The sequence below is a fragment of the Bos mutus genome, chromosome 11, assembly GCF_027580195.1.
Source record: "Bos mutus isolate GX-2022 chromosome 11, NWIPB_WYAK_1.1, whole genome shotgun sequence".
Taxonomy (NCBI): Eukaryota; Metazoa; Chordata; class Mammalia; order Artiodactyla; family Bovidae; genus Bos; species Bos mutus.
Window position 1 is genome coordinate 80,696,952 of NC_091627.1, and position 21,272 is coordinate 80,718,223.

Consider the following 21,272-nt stretch of genomic DNA (forward strand, 5'->3'; position numbering starts at 1 on the left):
CATCCAGGTGAAGATACTGAATACAAAGTTGTACATACAAGTCTGGAATTAGGAAGAGAGGTCTGGGCTGGAGATGAAAATTGGGGAATTGTCAGCATATAGATTATAATTTAAAGCTTATGAGATAAATGAACTTAGCATCAAGGGAGTGAGTTAGATGGACAGAAGAGGTAAAGACTGAGTTGTGGTGAAATCTAATGTAAGGACATCAGGGAGAAGAGGATGAATTAGCCATGTTGTCTCAGAAGCATGAAAAAAGTGAAATAGGAGAAAATCTAACAGCATTTTGGAAGTTAGGTCAAGGAAATTCTAAAGTTAGGGAGTATTCAGATTTTAAAATTGTGTCATTTATTCTTGATTTGTTATTTTTACTCTTAAAAAGAAGAAATGAAGTTAGTCATTAGCTGAGAAAAAGGGATTATAATCTAAAATTGATTTTGGCTGTTTGATGAGGAATTATTTTGGTGAGAAAAGAGGTGACATTTTGACTTTTCTTTTGTAATACTGTCTTTTCTTTGTTGTAGAAAATTGGCTGGGAATCATATTGTTCAAACGCGGTTGATGAATGACTTGTTGGTGAGCATTAGAGTTTCGGTGATGTTAGTACAGAAAGTACAGGGTTTCCAGAGACTTCATTTGAAGAATTCTCCTACCTGGCAAAGTATGTGTGGACTGCTGAGTATGTTTACCAACTTTTTAAGTGATGGTAAGTATAAAACATACAGTGATGATTATAATTGTTAATCTGTTTTCACTTCTAATGGTATGAGATATTCAATACTTAGCTGTGATAATAGAACTTCCTTTCCCTCAACCCCTCAAAGTGCGGAAAGATCCTGGATTATAAGGTTTTAATACTTTTTCTTTCAAAGATACCAGTTCAACTTATCGGGATAACACTGCAGGACTTTTCTAAATGTGTGTGTGTGTGTATGTGCGTATGTGCGTGTGTGTATTGCATACAAAGCAGAAAACTTAACAGCCTTAGTGTTGAAAAGCCACAGACTTTAAAAAGTGAAAGAAAATTCTTGAGAAATTTCCAAATCTGAAGGTAAGATCTGGAAAGTTTAGTGTAACCTGTACATTTTTCCTTAGCAGCGGGTGCTTCCTTCAAATCATGCCCGTGGTCCCTGTGGGGTCATTCTTCCTCCTTATGTCTCAGGTTGATTCTGTCCATATGATCTGTACCACCAGGAAACCAAGTGATTAATGAGAGAAAATGTCTTTTTTTTTTTTTAAGTATTTCAACCAAGAAGCTGAAATGATAGAGTTAGAATATCACCCTTCTGTAACTCCCAGTGACTTAAGATGGGCATTAAGCATCAATGGCTATTAACATTACAGAAGGAGACAACCAGATAACACGTGCCTCTTGCTTTGTGGTCTTGATTTTACCACTTGTAGTTTTTCCCAAAGGGATTGAACTTGAGACTGATCTGTCTCTCAGTCACCTGCTAGTTTGCATGAATTACAGAGGACAGAAGGATGTGTTGAATTGCAGTAGGGGTAAACAAACATCCAGATTGTGGGAAACTGTACAGGTTAAACGGAGAAGGCAATGGCACCCCACTCCAGTACTCTTGCCTGGAAAATCCCATGGACGGAGGAGCCTGGTGGGCCACAGTCCATGGGGTCGCTAAGAGTCGGACACGACTGAGCGACTTCACTTTCACTTTTCACTCTCATGCATTGGAGAAGGAAATAGCAACCTGCTCCAGTGTTCTTGCCTGGAAAACCCCAGGGATGGGGGAACCTGGTGGGCTGCCATCTCTGGGGTTGCACAGAGTCGGACACGACTGAAGCGACTTAGCAGCAGCAGCAGCAGCAATACAGGTTAAAAGGCCAGAGTTCTTCAACAGAAATTATAACAAGAAGAAAAGGGCGAAGGGGGCACCTGTAATTAAAGGACATATCACATTTTTTTAAATGGATGGAACATTTCTGCCTTTCTGCTTTGCCGTCTTCAGTATGTTGGCTTTCATCCACATGTTTGCTGTTTCTTGGTTACTATATGACTACTCTACCTCCACACCTCTTGTCTGTATTCAGGGCAGGAAAGAGGACCAGTTACATCTTTACCTTTAATCTGAAAGAAAAAAAAATAGCCAAAAGATTTCTACTTATATTCCATTGGCCTGAATCGTCCTCTGGTACCTTCAGTTGTAAGGAAGATTGAGGAGACAGGTAGCCTGTCTTTGCCTGGACACATGGATGTCCCAATCAAAGTCATAGTTAACAACTGTGGGATGAAGGGCAGAATAAATTTTTGGAAGATCGTTTATAGTAGCTATTCATAATTCTTACCCCATGTTGAATAACCCACTGTATTATTTTGTATACTTTCTTACAAACCAGAGGCTAATAGATAATGAAAAGAAGTACGCCAGCGTTGTTTGGTTACATTGGGCACAGTGCCAGTGAGAGCAGAGTTTGTAATTAGTACTGATGTAGGCTCTTTACACAAGCCCTGAGATCACTTTCAGAAAAAGTAATGTGCATGGGAGTTGAGATGCACACACAGCAGTGGAAGAGAGGGGCCAGGAGGTACTGCTGGGGCATGTGCTGGGAGGCAGTAGATGGAGAGGAAGAGAGGGGGGATGTTTGGATTGAGTATTTGTGTGCTGAGCATAGAAGCCTTTATGTTCATTATCTATTTCAACCTTACAACAATTGTGTCAGATAGTTATTTTTTCCTCAATTTACGGAAGAGAAAACTGAATCCCTGGAAAGTAAAATAACTTAATCTAGTCTTATTCACCTAGTAAGTGGTCAAGCTAGAAATTGCACCCAGTACTCTCTGGCCCCACAGCATGTACTCTTTCTATTATACCACAGTGTCTATCATCATTTAATACATGCTTTCTGCTTTTTTTGCAAATAGATGGTCTCTTACAGACAATTCAGAGTACATCTGGATTAGCTGTTATTCTTTTTATTAAGGCTATGTTTCATCCACCTGAAAAGATTCCTGATTTGGTAAGTACATGTCCTTTTTAGGATTGTACTTTGTTGATAGTTAAACATGTTTTAAAAATATTTATAGAGAGTGAATTAAAACATTTTTTTTCGTAGTCTTTCTGATTATCCTTTTCTCTTATAATGAGTGACAGTCTTGGGACTTCCCTGGCAGTCCAGTGGTTCAGAGTTTACTTTGCAATACAGGGGACATAGGTTCAATCCCTGATTGGGGAACTAAAGATCCCACGTGCCAAGGAGCAGCCAAGCCCACACACTGCAATACTGAGCCTCCATGCGATAACTAGAGAGCCCTTGAGCCTCAGCAAAAGATCCTGCATGGTGCAACTAAGACCCAACACAGCCACATAAATAATAAAGAAAATAAGTGACAGTTTCAAAAATTTGGATAAAGCAGAAAGAAGGCAATAATAGTCACATGTAAATCCATTTCATGAAGATGATCATTGTCAACATTTTTGGGTATATATCCTTGTTTTTTTCTAGCATTGTTTTCAGTTCCATCTCTCAGTATCATAAAAGATATTTATAACATTAAAATTATACAGATGGAGAAGGAAATGGCAACCCACTCCAGTATTCTTGCCTGAAAAAGTCCATGGACAGAGGAGCCTGGTGGGGTGCAGTCCATGGGGTTACATGACTGAGTACTCATGCATGAGGAGGGTGGAGGGACATGGGTTGGTAGCAATAAACTGGTGGAACTGAAAAAAAAAATTATGCAGAGATTGATGTATAGGTATATTTGGTAATAACTTTTTGGTAAATATGTTATTTTTCTTAAGACTAACCCAGATATTGCACTAGAATCAGTTAGTTGTTCAGTGAATTTGATTATATGGAAAGTGTATTTCATAATTTGGGCCATAATTCTTGGATTTAGTACTAGCAGTATTTTTTTCTTATTGAGGAAACTTATTTTAGTTCTTTACTAAGAGCAGAATTACTTTATGCAAAATAGATGTGTACTGTTTTATGAGCTCACACAAAGTAGGATAAAGTTTAAAAATTTGAATTTCTCAAACCACCTCTAAAAAAAGCATCAGTTAGTACGCTTATCCACCTGCAGGGGGCAATGTGTTGTGCTCGCCCAGTACATTCAGACCAGCAAAAGGGTTCATATACTTAGATTCAATTTTTTTCCTTTTGGTATAATAATTTTAACTCTTGTGACTTTTTGCCTTTAGGTTCAGCTGTTTTTCCTAGTATGTTTCAGGGGGGAGAGCATTTTGCATTTATATTTTGAAGTATCTCTGGAAAGTTTTAGAGGCTTTATGTGTATCAGCTCTGTTGTATTTTGCAGATAAGCAGTGTGCTTCTCCGTTCCGTGGACCCCACCAGCGCCCCCGAGTGGCTTTTGAGCTGCTGCAAGAGCCTTTGTTGTGCTGATGTCCCCCCATCAGCTCTCCTCTTCCTGTGTCAGGGGACACTCACTATGTTGGACTGGCAGGAGGGGAGGATGGGCCCCAGTGGGGAGGCCCTGCTCCTGAATACTGTGCGTGTTTTGTTCACCTTGAGTTCACAGTGAGTTTAGTCTCGTATTTTGCTTTGCTTGTCAGACATTTATAAGACGGCAGTTAAGTTAGCTTGCTTAGTAATTCAGTGAAAAGTGGTCAGGGTAATCTTAAATTAAAAAGGAGATATGTGTAGAGAATGAAGTGGGTGTGAGAGTAGAACAGAAGATGGGATGATGGCACAGAGAGAGAGAAATTTTAGGGCAGGTTAACTTGTGACAATTTGTCAAATTAATTTTAGCACTCAGTCTCTTATGTAAGCGTTTTTAAAAACCATAAATATTTGTGTATGGATAAAGCTTTTGAGTTTATGAATAACATCAACATAGGTAGTTCAGTTCGATCCTCACATGTCTGATAGATAGGATAGGAAACCCAATCTATTGAATGGGTAAAATGAAGCTTAGCAAAGTAAATGCTTACCTAACAGCATATTACCTACAAGCACCCAAGCCAGAACTGTAATGAGGTCTCTGACTTCGTTGGATTGTATTTTGTGTGTGTGTGTGTGTTTTAATGTAAGTTATGTACATTTTAAAGTCATTGAACAGCTATATTGAGGTGTAATTTACATTCCATACAATTCACCTACTTAAATTGTGCAATTTCAGTTATTTTTCTTCAGTATATTTATAGGGTTGTACAACTCCCACCATAATCAACTTTAGAATAATTTCATTTATGCCCAGAGAAAGCTGATTCACTCTAATATTCCCCCTCCCTGGCCCCTGAGTACATTTTTAAACACCTGTGAAACATCACCACAGTTAAAATAATGAACCACGTTTCCTTGGGTGCTTTTTTGGATTAACTTTTACAAAATGGAAAGATTTGAGATTTGTTTTGGCTGTGTTGTATTTTTGTTGTAAATATAATGATAATTCAATTTTATGGTCATTCTTTATATTTTTAAGGTCTAAATGATTATAGAATTAGACTCCTTTTATTTGTCAGTTTATACTAACCTGCCTTATTTTTCTTCAGGATCAAGGAGTCAACCCTGGAAATGTTTCTGTCTAGGATTTTGGCATCTTGGACTAATTCAGCTATACAAGTCCTTGACTCAAGTTCCCCAAGCCTAAAGGACAACCTGAATGGGAATGCAGATGTGGTTAGGAGGCTTTTGGACTATGTCTATACCCACTGGGAACATCCACTGGATGCTTTGAGACACCAAACCAAAATCATATTCAGAAATATTCTCCAAATGCACCAGCTCACTGTAGAAGAGTCAGGTTCAGATTTGTCTGCTGATCGTTTCATTTTTGAACTGACCGAGAGTCTTCTGCGATTGGAATGGCATAGTAAAGGAAAGTACACATGCCTTGGTTGTTTAGTAGACTTGATAGGAATTGACCATATTTTGGCATTAGCTAAAACCATTCCATCGCAAATCTTAGAGGTGATGGGGGACCAGTCTCTGGTGCCTTACGCAAGTGACCTCTTGGAAACCATGTTTAAAAATCATAAGAGTCGTTTGAAATCCCAGGCTGTCGACAGCACTTGGATTGACAAGTGGCACGAGACTTGGGTTTCTCCTCTTCTTTGTGTACTGTGTGAAGGAAATCTGGATCAGAAATCTTATGTGATTGATTATTACTTGCCAAAATTACTGAACTGCAACCCTGAGAGCTTAAGCTATATGGTAAAGATTCTTCAGACTTCTGCTGATGCTAAAACTGGTAAGAAAATGAATTTTTTTGTTTTAGTAATTTCTAGTTAAGCTGCTGAAATAGAGGTACCTATTATAGAGGCAGATGTTGGCCATATTCAAATTTTAATATTACCATGTCTATAAATAGTAAAGGAGGATATTAAAGATAGAAATTTTGTATTGAAATGAATGTTTCTATATCAAGCCAAATAGGTTTTTGGGCTAATGTCATTTCTGCAAGCTAAAGATTGATTGCAGTTATGATTATGAGGTTTCCTTTATTACTAGGTTTTAATTCATTTTATCAAGTTTTTATTATTTGGTTGTCAGTCTGGAGTAGATGTTTGTGTGTTTTATATAATTTACTTTCAGGTGGTTGAGATAGTAATTACAAATTGATGTAGGCAAGGTTGCTGCTGCTGCTGCTGCTAAGTCACTTCATTCGTGTCCAACTCTGTGCGACCCCATAGACGGCAGCCACCAGGCTCCCCCGTCCCTGGGATTCTCCAGGCAAGAACACTGGAGTGGGTTGCCATTTCCTTCTCCAATGCATGAAAGTGAAAAGTGAAAGTGAAGTCGCTCAGTCGTGTCCGACTCTTAGCGACCCCATGGACTGCAGCCTACCAGGCTCCTCCGTCCATGGGATTTTCCAGGCAAGAGTACTGGAGTGGGTTGCCATTGCCTTCTCTGGTAGGCAAGGTTAAAGATAGGTAAATTAGCAGTAGTAAGTACTTGTCTCTAGGAAAGAGAGAAAAATTTAGAAGCATGACCTCAGGAAAAAACTCTCTCTGGCTGTTGAGAATAAGTATATACATCCCACTGGAATTCAGTAACTTTGAAGAAATCACTGCATTAAAGCATAATTTAGTAATTAATGTATAAAACAATGATCCTGATTCATCATGTAAAGCTTACATTTATTATATTCTGTTTAATGCAGTGGGAATAGGTACCCTCCATCACATTTTAAGGTTATTACCAAATAAAATTTAAGTTATTCTTTCAATCCTTCAAAGAGTAGCCATGAGCTAGCTGGAAGATTTGATTCCTGTACATAGAAATGAGCCATTATTTATAATCTTTAACAATGATCCCTCTTGCATTTTTGAGAAGCCATCTAAAGCTGAGGATCCATGAGTCTGTTCTGAAGCTAGACAGTCTTTATATTAAATCAAGGTCTCCTGTGAGCCCAGAGCTCCCTGTCCTGTTAGTAACAGCTGATGTCCTGGCCTCTGAAAGCATCAGGGTCTTTGTGATCCTCTTTTATCTTCTTTACTAAGAAGACACAGTAACTCCAAGATATACAGAGAGGTTCGGTGTTTGTTTTTAGAGAAATAATGGTGTTTAGCCACAGAAGTGTTTTTCTTATTTTTGGCTGAAAATCATTTTAGTTATTTTTATTGTTTTAAATATTTCTGATTAAATTAAACCTGATTTTTTTTCCTGTTTTTTTTTTTTTTTTTTTCCTGGTTTATTTTCTAACTGTCAAGGAAAAGGTAAAAAGATCAGCCAAAAATTATGATTTCTTAAAGTTAACAATAAGTGGATTCAGTTTACAATATTGACATAAGACCTATTAAATCCTTTTAAATAATGATTTTATAATAGGAACATTAATTCATGTTAGAGTTTAGCTAAAAATACAATTTTTACTTCATGAAATAACAATGTTAATGGGAAACATGGGAATTGTTGAAGTTGTTAATAGCACAGTGGTGGTCTTTGTTGCTGTGTTTTTGAGTCAACAGTAATCTTTTCCATCCTTAGGATCTTATGACAGCAGAGGGGCTCTGGGAGCTTTGATGGCTTGTCTAAGAACAGCTCGAGCTCATGGACATCTTCAGTCTGCAACTGATGCCTGGAGGGACCTTGTGTCCAGTGCAAGAATAAAGCAAGGCTTAATTCATCAGCACTGCCAAGTAAGTGAACAATGTAATTGGGAATTCATACATGCAGTAGATCCCTGATTCGTTTATTCATTTATTAATAGCATGCAATATGGAAGCCCCCAACATTATGCCCACGCTATTTTAAGGCTCCATAAGAAGGATGTGAAGCATGTAGACATTGCACTTGGGCTACTTAAAGTTTAGTTTAGGGAATAAGAAAACCTTCATAAGACAACTGGAAAGTCTTTTAAAAATAGCACAAGTGTATCTTTATGCATAAGAACTTGGAAAGCTTAGAAGAAGAGACTCGTCTGAGTATAGGTGATGGCTGAGTAGGAAAGTGATTCGAGGCAGGGAAGCCCTACTGCCCACTCAAACTGGAAGGACGCAAGTAAACAAGGACTGGAGGGTGACTAAGGACATTGTTTGGCAAGAATGGAGTCCTTTGTCCATTTTATGGATGCATTCAGTGCTAGGCTGAAGACTTCAGGTTTTATCCAGTTGGTAACTGGGAGCCAGAGTCATTCCACCTTCAGCCAGGAAAGTGGCATGAATGGAAACAGAGATGAATTTTCAGAGTGGGAGCAAAAAGAACCCAGAGACCAGTGAGAAGTTCATGGCAATAATTGGAGAGTGAGGTGATGTGGTGCTGGGGCAGAACGGTCACTGAGGAAAAGGAATGTAGTTAAACATTACTGTGGAATAAGAATCTTTAAGATTTTTAACTTTTGTAAATACTCAGTTTGTACATTTAATGAAATAATTTTATAAGAAGTAATCACAGGATCTTTAGGATTATAGGACTTTTCTGAAATACATATATGTACACTGAGATGTATCTTTCTTTTCTGCCTTTGATATCTGTGTAGATAATTAAACATGTTAAGTGGTTTAGGCTTTGCTTTTGTCTTTGGCTCAGATGGTAAAAAATCTGCCTGCAATGCAGGAGGCCTGGGTTTGATCCCTGGGTTGGGAAGATACCCTGGAGAAGGAAATAGCTACCCACTCCACTATTCTCACCTGAAAAAGTCCATGGGCAGAGGAGCCTGGCAGGCTAGAGTGCGTAGGGTCGCATACAGTTGGACATATTGAGCAACTGACACATCACTGAAAAATGAACATCTTATTCTTTGGTGTATTTTAGGTACGGATTGATACATTAGGCTTGCTTTGTGAAAGTAATCGAAGCACAGAAATCGTTTCCACAGAAGAAATGCAGTGGATCCAGTTCTTTATCACATACAATCTTAACAGTCAGTCTCCAGGAGTGCGACAACAGATTTGTTCTCTTCTTAAAAAGGTAAAATTTGTCTTCAGAAAGTGTAGGAAAGTGGTAAACTTTGCCCTGAAAATTATTTTTCGAAAGAGCCCAGATTTGGGGAGAGTGTGGGAAGAAGGGTCATGGAATTGGACTACCAGAGCTCTTCATGACACTTCTGTGAATTGCTTGTTCTGTGATCCAGTTGAGTTTACATTTGGGCTTAAAATCCAGAGTGAAAAAAGTCCATTCACTTTGGTGTAATAAATCAACCTTGAGCTCTTTTTTTGAAAGGGGAAAAAAAAAAATCTAGCACTGGAGTTTTCAGTGTGTAAGGTATTTTTTTAAAGTACTTGAAAAATATATACTTTTGGCCATACCTCATGGCATTTGGGGTTTTTGTTCCCTAATCAGGGATCAAACCTGTGCCCCTTGCAATGGAAGCATGGAGTCTTAACCATGGGGCCACCGGGAAGTCCAGGGTGTAAGGTATTTTAGGAAAACTTTAGTAAGAAGAGGAAGGATATCCTTGTATTTTTATCATTTCTATAAGTGCCTTTAGCAATGGTCTTTATTGAATCATTAGGCTTAAATTAATCACCTGAAATGTTTCTGAGGTAAAGAGTTGGTAGAGAATAGAAGGGAGTAAACCTAATCATCTCTAGGTTCACGTTGACCTAAGGGAAATAGGAGTATTTTGGTTTAATAACTGTGTATTCTGATTTGCAGTAATACTTGAGTTTTTGGTTTTATAAACACAAATGTTAATTTTCTGTCAGAAAGAAACGCTATGGTAAATACTAAGAGTTTGAAAACCAGTACTCTCCTTGCCTGAAGTTTTAGTCTAAAAGATTTAGAAAGTTCTTCCTTTGCATTTCAAGCTGGTATTTCAGGTTAATGTGGCTCACATACACTTCATTTTTCTTTTTCTCCAAGTTGTTTTGTAGGATACAGGAAAGCTCTCAGGTACTTTATAAACTGGAGCAAAGTAAATCCAAACATGAACCAGGGAGTGAGTCAACCAGACAACACCCTTCTGTTTCTTTACAGCAGTATAAGGTAGGTGATTTCCAGACATACAGATTTTTAAGACACCTGAAACAATTTTGCATCTACATTAAAGAGAAATAATACTCGTGCTGAGTAGCACTTCTGCGCTTTTTTCCTTCAAGCTGGGTTTTACATATTCCTTCTGGTGCTTTGTTACTTCTCTTAAGATAGCCTGAGTTGTGGAACCAGTGCTGGACGTGAAGTCTGTTACAGAATGACATTAATGGGCTAACCTTGATATTTTACAACTTACGTGAGCCAGATAAACTTAGTACTTTAATAAAAGGGAATTGCAGCCCTGACTCCTCCACCCCCTCCCCAAGGAAGAGGACTCTTGTGTCTGGACCTGTTGCCCCTATCGTCTTAACGTGAAAGTGGCTTGACGTTTGCGATTCCTGAGCCATGGTCCAGTTACTGGGGTTCCTCTCTATCCTGTTTTGAAGTGGGCTTGAAGAATAAGACTGTATTTTAGGGCACTGGAGGTAATGGCCTGGATGGAACCCCAGATATAGCAGCTGTAGTCTGGGCCAGGGTTCCATTTCTGTCCATCAGAACAGAATGAACTTTTCACTGGTTTCTTACTCCAGATCTGTCCTCTCAGAAGCAGATGCATATTTTCTCGTAAGACCCAACAGAGCTCACTTGTTTTATTTCATTTAGGGAAACAGGTATAATAAGTGGTATAGTGGAACCATGACATAGTCACTCATCTGCTTAAGGTTAAACATTATCTAAAGAAGAATATTCCTATACAGAGGCTGAAATTAGCTTCATCTTTGTAAAACCTGAACAACAAAAAGATAAGAAAGTCATAGTCTGAACTTGAAGGACATAAATTTACTCACAATTCTGCCACTGACCACTTGGCTTACCTTAATGAGTCTATAAGTGGGATGAATAACCTCTCTAAAAAGGTTGGTTTTGAGGATTAAACAGGAATGCTGTCTCTAAATTCTGAATCACTCTAAAAAACTCTGCTGGGTATCAGTAAAAGTAACTATAGTTTATACTGAGCATTTAATGTGTGTGTGGAGCAGTTATATTTTTAGTCCTTCAGAAGCACATCTCTTTTGCTTCTTTTTGCAAAGAATAAAATGACATTTGTGAAAAATCAATTAGGTTCTTAGAAACACAAAAGCAATTTTGTGGATGACATTCTGAATCTTCGTGTATGTGCAGTTTCTTAGTTTGTGGGCTTTTGAAAACTAGTCCTTCGGATTCTTGATCTGAGTCAGTCTCCTAGTTCTGACATTTTCTCCTGACGGTAGACTCTGGCTTTTGAAGGTTGCAACTTTGGAACTGTTTTGTGATCATCATTAGAACAGTGGGTGTCGTGTGCAGTGTCGGGTAGACTGTGCTAGTCAACAAACTAATTGCTGTGGGAGAAGAGGAGGCTATGAGTGGGAAAAAGTGTCTTCTAGTCTAGTGAAGAAGGTTATTTCATACCTAAATAGTAGCTAGTGTACTTAAAAATACATGAGCTATAGCAGTGGTCCCCCAACCTATTGGGTACACAGTCCCTGTGTTTTTGGTACCAGGGGCTGGTTTTGTGGAAGACAGTTTTTCCATGGACTGGGGTGGCAGTGGGGGATGGTTTCAGGGTAATTCAAGTGTATTACATTTATTGTGCAGTTTGTTTCTATTATTATTACATTGTGATGTATAATGAAATAATTATACAGCTCACAATGCAGAATCAGTGGGAGCCCTGAGCTTGTTTTCCTGAGCTCAGGCAGTAATGCGAGTGATGGGGAGTGGCTGTAAATGCAGATTAAGTTTCCCTCGCTCGTCCTCTGCTCAACTCCTGCTGTGTAGCCCAGTTTCTAACAGGCCACAGACTGTTAACTGGACTGTGACCCAGTGGTTGGGGATCTCTGAGCTAGAGTACTTTAAGGTATAAAATGCTGTATATCAGTGTTCTCATTTATTCTTTAATGGTAAATCTGTGAGACAGGAATTATTATTGTCACTTACCAAGTGAGATAAGTGACGTTTGGAAAAGTTGAATCAGCAAACTATCCAAGTTTCCTTAGCCCAGAAGTGGTAGAGCCAGACTTGAATCCAGATCTGCTCTGGACAACCAAATCAGAATAGTTTTCCCCTTAGTACCAGCTTGAGTGAAGGCTTGGAGGTAAGGGAGTACAGAGAGAATTTGGGGAATGGTGAATTCACTAGTATGAGTGATGTATAACATACCTGAGGGACAGAGGAATTGAATAATGGGAGATGAGTTGGAAAATCAAGTTGGGAATGAGTAGTAGAGAGTTTTGAATGGTCGGCCAAGGTACCTGGAAGACTGGCCAGAAGCCTTTTCCAGTGGAAAAAGACTAGAGCATATATTGAGCCCTTACTGTGTGTGTAGGAGACTATTTGCGGGACTAGGGACATAGATGTCCATAGACTGTCCTTCCTGTCTCCATTGTGGTTGCAGTCTGGTTGAGGGAAAGAAGCATTATTTCTAAAAATGTAATTGACACTGCAATTAGGATAATTCCTAAAGGATGAACTTGTTGCTTTTGAATGTTGATACTATACTACTCATTTATAATTAAGACTAGTTTATTGGATTTCAAAGGAATAAAGTAGCTAGGCCCTACAGGATAAATCCCCAAGGTTGTTTATCCTTGACTGAAGAAATGAATGCAGGGATGCTGTCTAAAGACAGGGACTGGGGCTGTTTTTATGCTGATGAGCTATATGTTGTTGGAGCATAGCAATATATGAGAGTCTTGAGGATAACAGCTTTTCTTCCTAAGTTTTTTCTTTGGCCTTATGTAGAAGTTATAATTATTTGTTTTAATTAGAGGAAGAAGACTTTATCTTGGATGAAGTATTTCCCACATTGCTTTTTTTTTTAATTGCATTTTTACTAAAAGTTTTCATTTGTGATCAGTTGTATAAACAGAAAGGCAGAGTAACAATCTCAAAGGTGCAGATAAAAGACAGTAAAATAGTTGGGTCTTTGTTTTGAATTGTATCTTTATAGTCAGATATCAAATACTTAGTTATCAAATTTATCAAGTAATATATATTGGATATTTCTTTGGTAATTTTAAAACTTTAAAAAGTATACATACCTTTGATGCTTGAATGCTTCTGGTGAAGAAAATCAGTAGTCATACAGATTTAACATAAGCCAAGGCAGAATGGATCATGTTTTCACCAAAAAGAAGTTTTTTTTCTTGTCTGGACTACAGTTAGAATTGTACTTTTTGTTGTTGTTTTTAACTTAAAAAAAAAATCAGGTATAATCGATGTATTACATTAGTTTCAGGTCTATAATACAGTGGTTCATTATTTGTATATATTGCGACATGATTACCACACTAAGTCTAGTTAACATTTTTCACCATATAAAATTATACAAAATTTTTTTCTTAGCAGCTTCCAAATATATAATAGAGTATTATATATTGTAACTATAGTCACCATATTGTACATTACATTCCATGACCTATTTATTTTATAACTTGAAGCTTGTACCATTTTTTCAACGCCTCCCCCCCTCCAGCTCTGGCATCTACCAATCTGTTCTCTGTATTGCTTGATTTTTTTGTTTTGCTTTTTTAAATTAATTGAATTTTATTCTGTATACAATGAGATCATTTGTCTTTTTCTGTCTGAATTATTTATGTTTATCCATCCATAGATACTTAGGTTGTTTCTGTATCATGGCTATTGTAAACAGTGCTGCAGTGAATGTGGGAGTGCACGTATCTTTTTAATGAATGTTTCCAGTGTCTTCTGTACTTCTTGTTAACTTTATAAAGATAGGATTCATTGAAGTCATAAGCTCATGGTCAAGGGTGCCAATCTGAATTGTCAAGCAAAGTGAACATCTAGTATTGCTTAAAAATTTTTTTTCTCTCTAAAGCAGGAAAAAAAAAAATTCACCCTTTAGAATGGTACTAGTGGTACTTTCAAGATAACCTGTTGTTCAGTTCAGTTTGGTCGCTCAGTCATGTCAGACTCTTTGCCACCTCATGGACTGCAGCATGCCAGGCCTCCCTGTCCATCACCAACTCCCGGAGTTTACCCAAACTCATGTCCATTGAGTCAGTGATGCCATCCAACCATCTCATCCTCTGTCGTCTCCTTCTTCTCCTGCCTTCAATCTTTCCCAGCATCAGGGTCTTTTCAAATGAGTCAGTTCTTCACATCAGGTGGCCAAAGTATTAGAGTTTCAGCTTCAACATCAGTCCCACCAATGAACACCCAGGACTGATCTCCTTTAGGATGGACTGGTTGGATCTCCTTGCAGTCCAAGGGACTCTCAAGAGTCTTCTCCAACACTGTTCAAAATCATCAGTTCTTCAGTGCTCAGCTTTCTTTATAGTCCAACTCTAACATCCATACATGACCACAGGAAAAACCATAGCCTTGACTAGACGGACCTTTGTTGGCAAAGTAATGCCTCTGCTTTTTAATATGCTGTCTAGGTTGGTCATAACTTTCCTTCCAAGGAGTAAACATCTTTTAATTTCATGGCTGCACTCACATCTGCAGTGATTTTGGAGCCCCCCAAAAATAAAGTCAGCCACTGTTTCCCCACCTGTTGTGAGTTAGTACAATTATGTTTACTGTAAAATTTTTTTTTTTTTTTTAGAACTTCATGTCATCCATTTGCAATAGTCTTTTTGAAGCATTGTTTCCTGGCTCTTCCTACCCAACTAGATTTTCAGCTTTAACCATTTTAGGCTCAATAGCTGAAGTTTTTCCTGTGCCAGAAGGTAAGTGTTCAGTCATGTTTGGGGAAAGTGTTTTCTTGCAAAGTATACTGTGTCAACATTTTGCTTTACTTGAAGCTTCAGGTTTATTGTCTTTTGTTTAGATTCTTATGGGAGGTGTTAGTCTTGTTAAGTGGCTTCCCTGGTGGCTCAGTGGTAAAGAATCTGCCAGCCAATGCAGGAGATGCAGATTTGATCCCTGGGTTGAAAAGAACCCCTGGAGAAGGAACCTGCTCCAATATTCTTGCCTGGGAAATCCCATGGACAGAGGAGCCTGGTGGGTTATAGTCTACAGGGTCGCAAAAGGATCAGACACGACTTAGCAACTAAACAACAAGTCTCATTATATAATTCTTATTTGGAGATAATTCAGTTTGCCAGTAAAGGGCATATGGGAGAGAAACTTTTTAGTGATTGTTATTTGCAGACCTGAAACTGCAGTTTTCATGGATCATGCTTATTATGAGAAGAGTTGCTAACGTCATCCCACTAATTTATGTGTTGCTGTTTTAGGATAGTGCCCAATCTGTTCTCTTAAGTTTAAGCAATTAAAATAATAATAGTTTCTTTTATGTATAACATTCCTCAGTGAGTCTCTGTGGTTAAAATGTGGTTCCCCTTATACGCTATCTGTTTCATTAATCTCAATCTGGTTTCGAAAACTCAATATAAGGATGTCATTTCCACGCATTCTGATTTAATTGTACCTTTTGTTTCTCCTACTGTGAAGTACTCAAGAAGATGAATATTTAACTTCCCTCTTTGAGTTGTTTCATTTTCATTTTGATAAGAAATGATTCTTATTATCCCCATAAATGGATGTATATGTGTTTTAATGATGATTTCTTGTTTGTGCTCAGTCTTCCTTGACTGTAGACAAACAGGAAAATGTCCTGCTCTTTTGGAGGGAATGGCCAAAGGACCAGACACTATAGATGGATTTTTTTTTTCTGTTTAAATTTTTAGGCAAAGTATTATTTGGCAGGGAGACAGTTATTTGCTGTTAATATAGCTTGCTTCATTTGAAGAAAACCCATTTCTTTTAAATTTTTGTTTTAAAAAAGTTGGAATTAACAGCAAAGTTTCAAGAATAGTTCAGCCATGTACTCTCTGCTGCTGCTGCTAAGTCACTTCAGTCCTGTCCAACTCTGTGCGACCCCATAGATGGCAGCCCACCAGGCTCTGCCGTCCCTGGGATTCTTCAGGCAACAACACCGGAGTGGGTTGCCATTTCCTTCTCCAATGCATGAAAGTGAAAAGTGAAAGTGAAGTCGCTCAGTCATGTCTGACCCTCAGCGACCCCATGGACTGCTGCAGCCTTCCAAGCTCTTCCGTCCATGGGATTTTCCAGGCAAGAGTACTGGAGTGGGGTGCCATTGCCTTCTCCGATGTACTCTCTACTTAGATTCATAATTTGCTATTTTGTCAAATTTGCTTTACCTCACTGTTCTTTAAATTTTCTAACTATAACACAATGATCAAATTCCAGAATTAATGTTGATATGATGCTGTTATCTAATATATAGTTCTTATTCAGATTGTACCGGTAGTCCTAATAAGTGGCTTTTTATAGAAAATTTTTTTCCCCCACAATCCAGGAACTAATCCAAAATCACACAATGCAATTCATTGTTGTGCTCTTTCAGTTTGGAAATGTTCTTATTTCATGACATTAACATTTTGGAAGAATGTATTTCGGTTTGGGCTGTTTTATTGTTTTCTTATGACCTGATTCAGGTTGTGCATTTTTGGCAGGAAAATGCATAGGTGATGTAGTGTGTTTCTCAAGGCATGATAACAGGAGATGCATGATGTTGGTTTGTCCCATTATTCATGGTAATAAATTTGATCTCTTGATTAAGCTAAGTGTAGTAGACCGAAAAATGACCTCCAAAAGAGACCCACACCAAATCCGTAGAATTCATGAGAATGTGAACCTTGCTTAGAAAAGGGATTTTTGTAGATACGATTAAAGATCTTAAATTGAGATAATCTTGGATTATCTGGATGGGCTTTAATGCCATTGCAAGTGGTATTGTAAGAGAGAGGCAGAGGGGAATGTGACAAAAAGAAAAGGAGTCATTGTGATGGTGGAGGTAGAGACGGGAGTGCTGGGGCTGTAAGCTGGGGAATGCGGGCAGCCGCCAGAAACTGGAAGAGACAAGGAATAAATTCTCCCTTAGATTCTTGAGAGTGATCATGGCCCTGTAGACACCTTGATTTTAGACTTCTGGCTCCCAGAACTGTGAGAAAATAGATTTCTGTGGCTTTAAGCCACCAAGGTCATGGTGATTTGTTATGACATCCACAGTAAATAAAGTCAGGAGTACCCATTAGTTTATGGAATTTCAGTGGTGCTACAACTGAATTTAGAAATGAAGTTTTACCTGAGAATGATTGATTATCCATTCACCAAAAAGTTTTCTGTACATCTACTGTATGTATAGTTATACCTAGATATATGGGAAATATCTAAGGCTGAATTATACTGCTAATTTTTCAATTGAGAGAAAAGTTGAACATGTTCAAATGTACTTTGAAAGTGAAAAACCTGTGTCATCTTCATAATGAATGAGTCACATATAGTTAGACAGTGACTGATAGCACAGTAATGGTGTCAAACAGCTAAGAGGTAATGCCAGTAGAGCAAACCATACTGTACCCGCTAACTGTAAAGGAGGCTAAAGAAACATGATGGGGGGCTTCCCTGCTGGTCCAGGGGTTAAGAGTTCACCTTCCCATGTAAAGGACAAGGGTTTGATCCCCAGTTGGGGAACTAAGATCCCATATGCCCAAGGGCAACTAAGCCTGCATACTGCAACAAAGATCCAATATAACCAAATAAATACATATTTTCAAAAAAGAAAGAAAAGAAGCATGACTGAAAAATACAGGATGGAAAATGTAAATTCATTCTTCATCTTTATCTCAAAAATATTAATGTAGGTTTTTGTGTCATTTTATAGAAAGATTATGATTTGAGATTAGTTAAAATTGTTTTTGCCTTTCCTCAAGTGTGTCCTGGTTCAAGAAGAATAAGTCACATGCACCCTTCTCATTTGAAATAAAATGTCACTGTATTCATGGTGAAAAATTGGATTCCACAATTAGATTAAAAGGGTTTGTTCAACACGTATTTATTTAGTGCCAAGGATATGCAGTGTACGAAGCAGAGTTCTTCCCATTTTTGACCTTTGACTTTAGTGAAGGTAGACAGACGGTAATTCAATGAATAATACATAGAATTTCAGATGGAGATAAGTAGTAGGAAAAAAAATGTTTCAAGAAGAGAAGGGCAGGGAAATAGAGGGTATCTGGAGGTTGGGAGTAATAGTCATTTCATACAGTGGTATCAGAGAAGGCTTCCAGTTTGAGCAGAGCTGTTAAACAATCAATGAATCAAAGAAGAAATCATGAGGGCAATTAGAAATACTCTGAGAGGAAGAAAAAATATAACTTACCAAAACTAATAGGATGAAGCAAAAGCAGTGGTAATCAGGAGATTTATAACCTATAAATACCTACATTAGGAAAGAAAAAAAGATCTCAAATCAATTAACTTTATACCTCATCGTATTAGAAAAAGAAGAGCATACTTAACTCACATCTACAGAAGGATGGAGGTAATAGAGATTAGAACAGAGATAAATGAAATAGAGAATAGAAAAACAATACAGAATCAATGAAACCAAAAGTTGGTCTTTTTGATAAAGATCAACAAAATTGACAAAGTTTTAATTTTACTAAGAGTAAAAAATGATGTAAACCACTAAAATCAGAAATAAAAGTAGAGACATTTCTATGACCTTATAGAAACAAAGAAGATTATAAGACAATGTTGCAAACAGTTATATTGTGTTTCTAATAAATTAGATAACCTATATGAAGTAGACAAGTTTCTAGAAACATACAAATTGGTAACTCAAAAAGTAGACAACTTGCACAGACCTGTAAAAAATAGAGATGGAGTCAAAAGCTTCTTAAAAGTGGAGGACTGGCTTCATTGGTGTATTCTACTAAACATTTAAAGAAGAATTAATGCCGTTCCTTCTCAAACATTAAAAAAATTGGAGAGGAGGGAAATAGTTTCCTAACTCATTCTATGAAGCCAGTATCCTCTGGTACCAGTGATACCACAAGAAAACTACAGCATCTTTTACTAATATACATACAAAAAGTCTAAAGAAAATGCTGGAAAACCAAATCTAACAGCATATTAAAAATATTATATACTATGACTATGTAAGTGGAATTTATCCCTGAAATGCAAAGGTGTTTCTCAATGTAAGACAATAAATGTAATATACCACATTAGAACAAAGAAAAATAAAAAACTCACGATAATCTCAGTGCAGAAAAAGTATTGACAAAATTGCACACCCTTTTAGATAAACACTCAGCAAACTAGGAATAGAAGAGAACTTCCTTGGCGTGATAAAGGACGTTAAGAAAACCCCATAGCTAACACTGTTTTCAACGGTGAAAGACCAAAAGCTCCTCCCCTAAGTTCAGGAAGAAGACACAGATGCCCCTTTTCACTGCTGCTGAACATTCAGCATTCAACATTTTACCAGAAATTTTAACCAGAGGAATTAGGCAAAAAAAAAAAAAAAGAAATGAGATGTCTAAATTGGGAAAGAAGAGGCAGATTTGAGCAGAGGTGTGATTGAAGTGACAACAACTTCCCTTGCTTGACCTATGAATTTCACAGGGTTGGACTAAGTTGTGAGTTAAGATTAAATAAACTCACATGCTGATTTCTATTGAGCAACATTGAGCATTCTTCTTATTAAGCCTAGAAATATTTTCAATTATTTTGAGGGATTAATTTGTTAAATTAACCCCTGGGCTTCCCTTGTGGTTCAGCTGGTAAAGAATCCGCCTGCAATGCACGAGACCTGAGTTCAATCCCTGGGTTGGGAAGATCCCGTGGAGAAGGGAAAGGCTACCTACTCCAGTATTCTGGCCAGGAGACACAACCGAGCGACTTTCATTTCACTTCACTTCAATTTGTTACATGCTCTTCACATCCTACTATGAAATCTTCCCACAGGTTTAATCTTAATCTTAAAATTAAATGGATTTGGTGACCACGATCATTCTTTAGTGGTAGTTTTTCTTCTTATTTCCTGGTTAACTGGCCAGAATTCATCTTTTCTTTGAGAAGAGTTTTTAGGAAAATTAGTTCTTGATTTCTTGTACCTTCAAAAATATTTAGATTGCTGCTGGAATCAAGATTGCCAGGAGAAATATCAATAACCTCAGATATGCAGATGACACCACCCTTATGGCAGAAAGTGAAGAGGAACTAAAAAGCCTCTTGATGAAAGTGAAAGAGGAGAGTGAAAAAGTTGGCTTAAAGCTCAACATTCAGAAAACAAAGACCATGGCATCTGGTCCCATCACTTCATGGGAAATAGATGGGGAAACAGTGTCAGACTTTATTTTTTGGGGCTCCAAAATCACCACAGATGGTGATTGCAGCCATGAAATTAAAAGATGCTTACTCCTTGGAAGGAAAGTTATGACCAACCTAGATAGCATATTGAAAAGCAGAGACATTACTTTGCCAACAAAGGTCCATCTAGTCAAGGCCGTTTTTCCAGTGGTCATGTATGGATGTGAGAGTTAGACTGTGGAGAAAGCTGAGTGCTGAAGAATTGATGCTTTTGAACTGTGGTGTTGAAGAAGACTCTTGAGAGTCCCTTGGACTGCAGAGAGATCCAACCAGTCCATCCTAAAGGAGATCAGTCCTGGGTGTTCATCGGAAGAACTGATGTTGAAGCTGAAACTCCAATACTTTGGCCACCTCATGTGAAGAGTTGACTCGTTGGAAAAGATCTTGATGCTGGGAGGGATTGGGGGCAGGAGGAGAAGGGGACGACAGAGGATGAGATGGCTGGATGGCATCACCAACTTGATGAACATGAGTTTGCGTGAACTCCAGGAGTTGGTGATGGACAGGGAGGCCTGGAGTGCTCCGATTCATGGGGTCACAAAGAGTCGGACACAACTGAGCGGCTGAACTGAACTGAACTGATACTTGATACTGGAATAGGATTTTGATATGTAGATTTTCATTACTCCTCTTTTCCCTGAGGATTTGGTTAGCATTGCTCCACTGTCTTCTGTCACTACACACGCCTGTGGCAAAGAATGAAGTCAGCCTGGTTTTTTTCTCACTTTGTAGATGAATTGAACTTT

The 21,272-nt window shown here is 38.0% G+C and overlaps 1 protein-coding gene across 6 annotated transcripts in view; it reads left to right on the forward strand.

Annotated features, from left to right (window-relative positions):
• The window catches only part of THADA (THADA armadillo repeat containing), a 335,542-nt gene that overhangs the window by 11,223 nt on the left and 303,047 nt on the right, over positions 1-21,272 (forward strand). For all 6 annotated transcript variants that reach the window (XM_070379666.1, XM_070379662.1, XM_070379664.1 and 3 more), the window contains 8 exons: positions 525-706; positions 2,882-2,976; positions 4,280-4,500; positions 5,475-6,172; positions 7,912-8,063; positions 9,178-9,333; positions 10,228-10,350; positions 14,948-15,071. In XM_070379666.1, the coding sequence (XP_070235767.1) occupies positions 525-706; positions 2,882-2,976; positions 4,280-4,500; positions 5,475-6,172; positions 7,912-8,063; positions 9,178-9,333; positions 10,228-10,350; positions 14,948-15,071 (1,751 nt within the window). The remainder of the gene's footprint in view (positions 1-524; positions 707-2,881; positions 2,977-4,279; positions 4,501-5,474; positions 6,173-7,911; positions 8,064-9,177; positions 9,334-10,227; positions 10,351-14,947; positions 15,072-21,272) is intronic.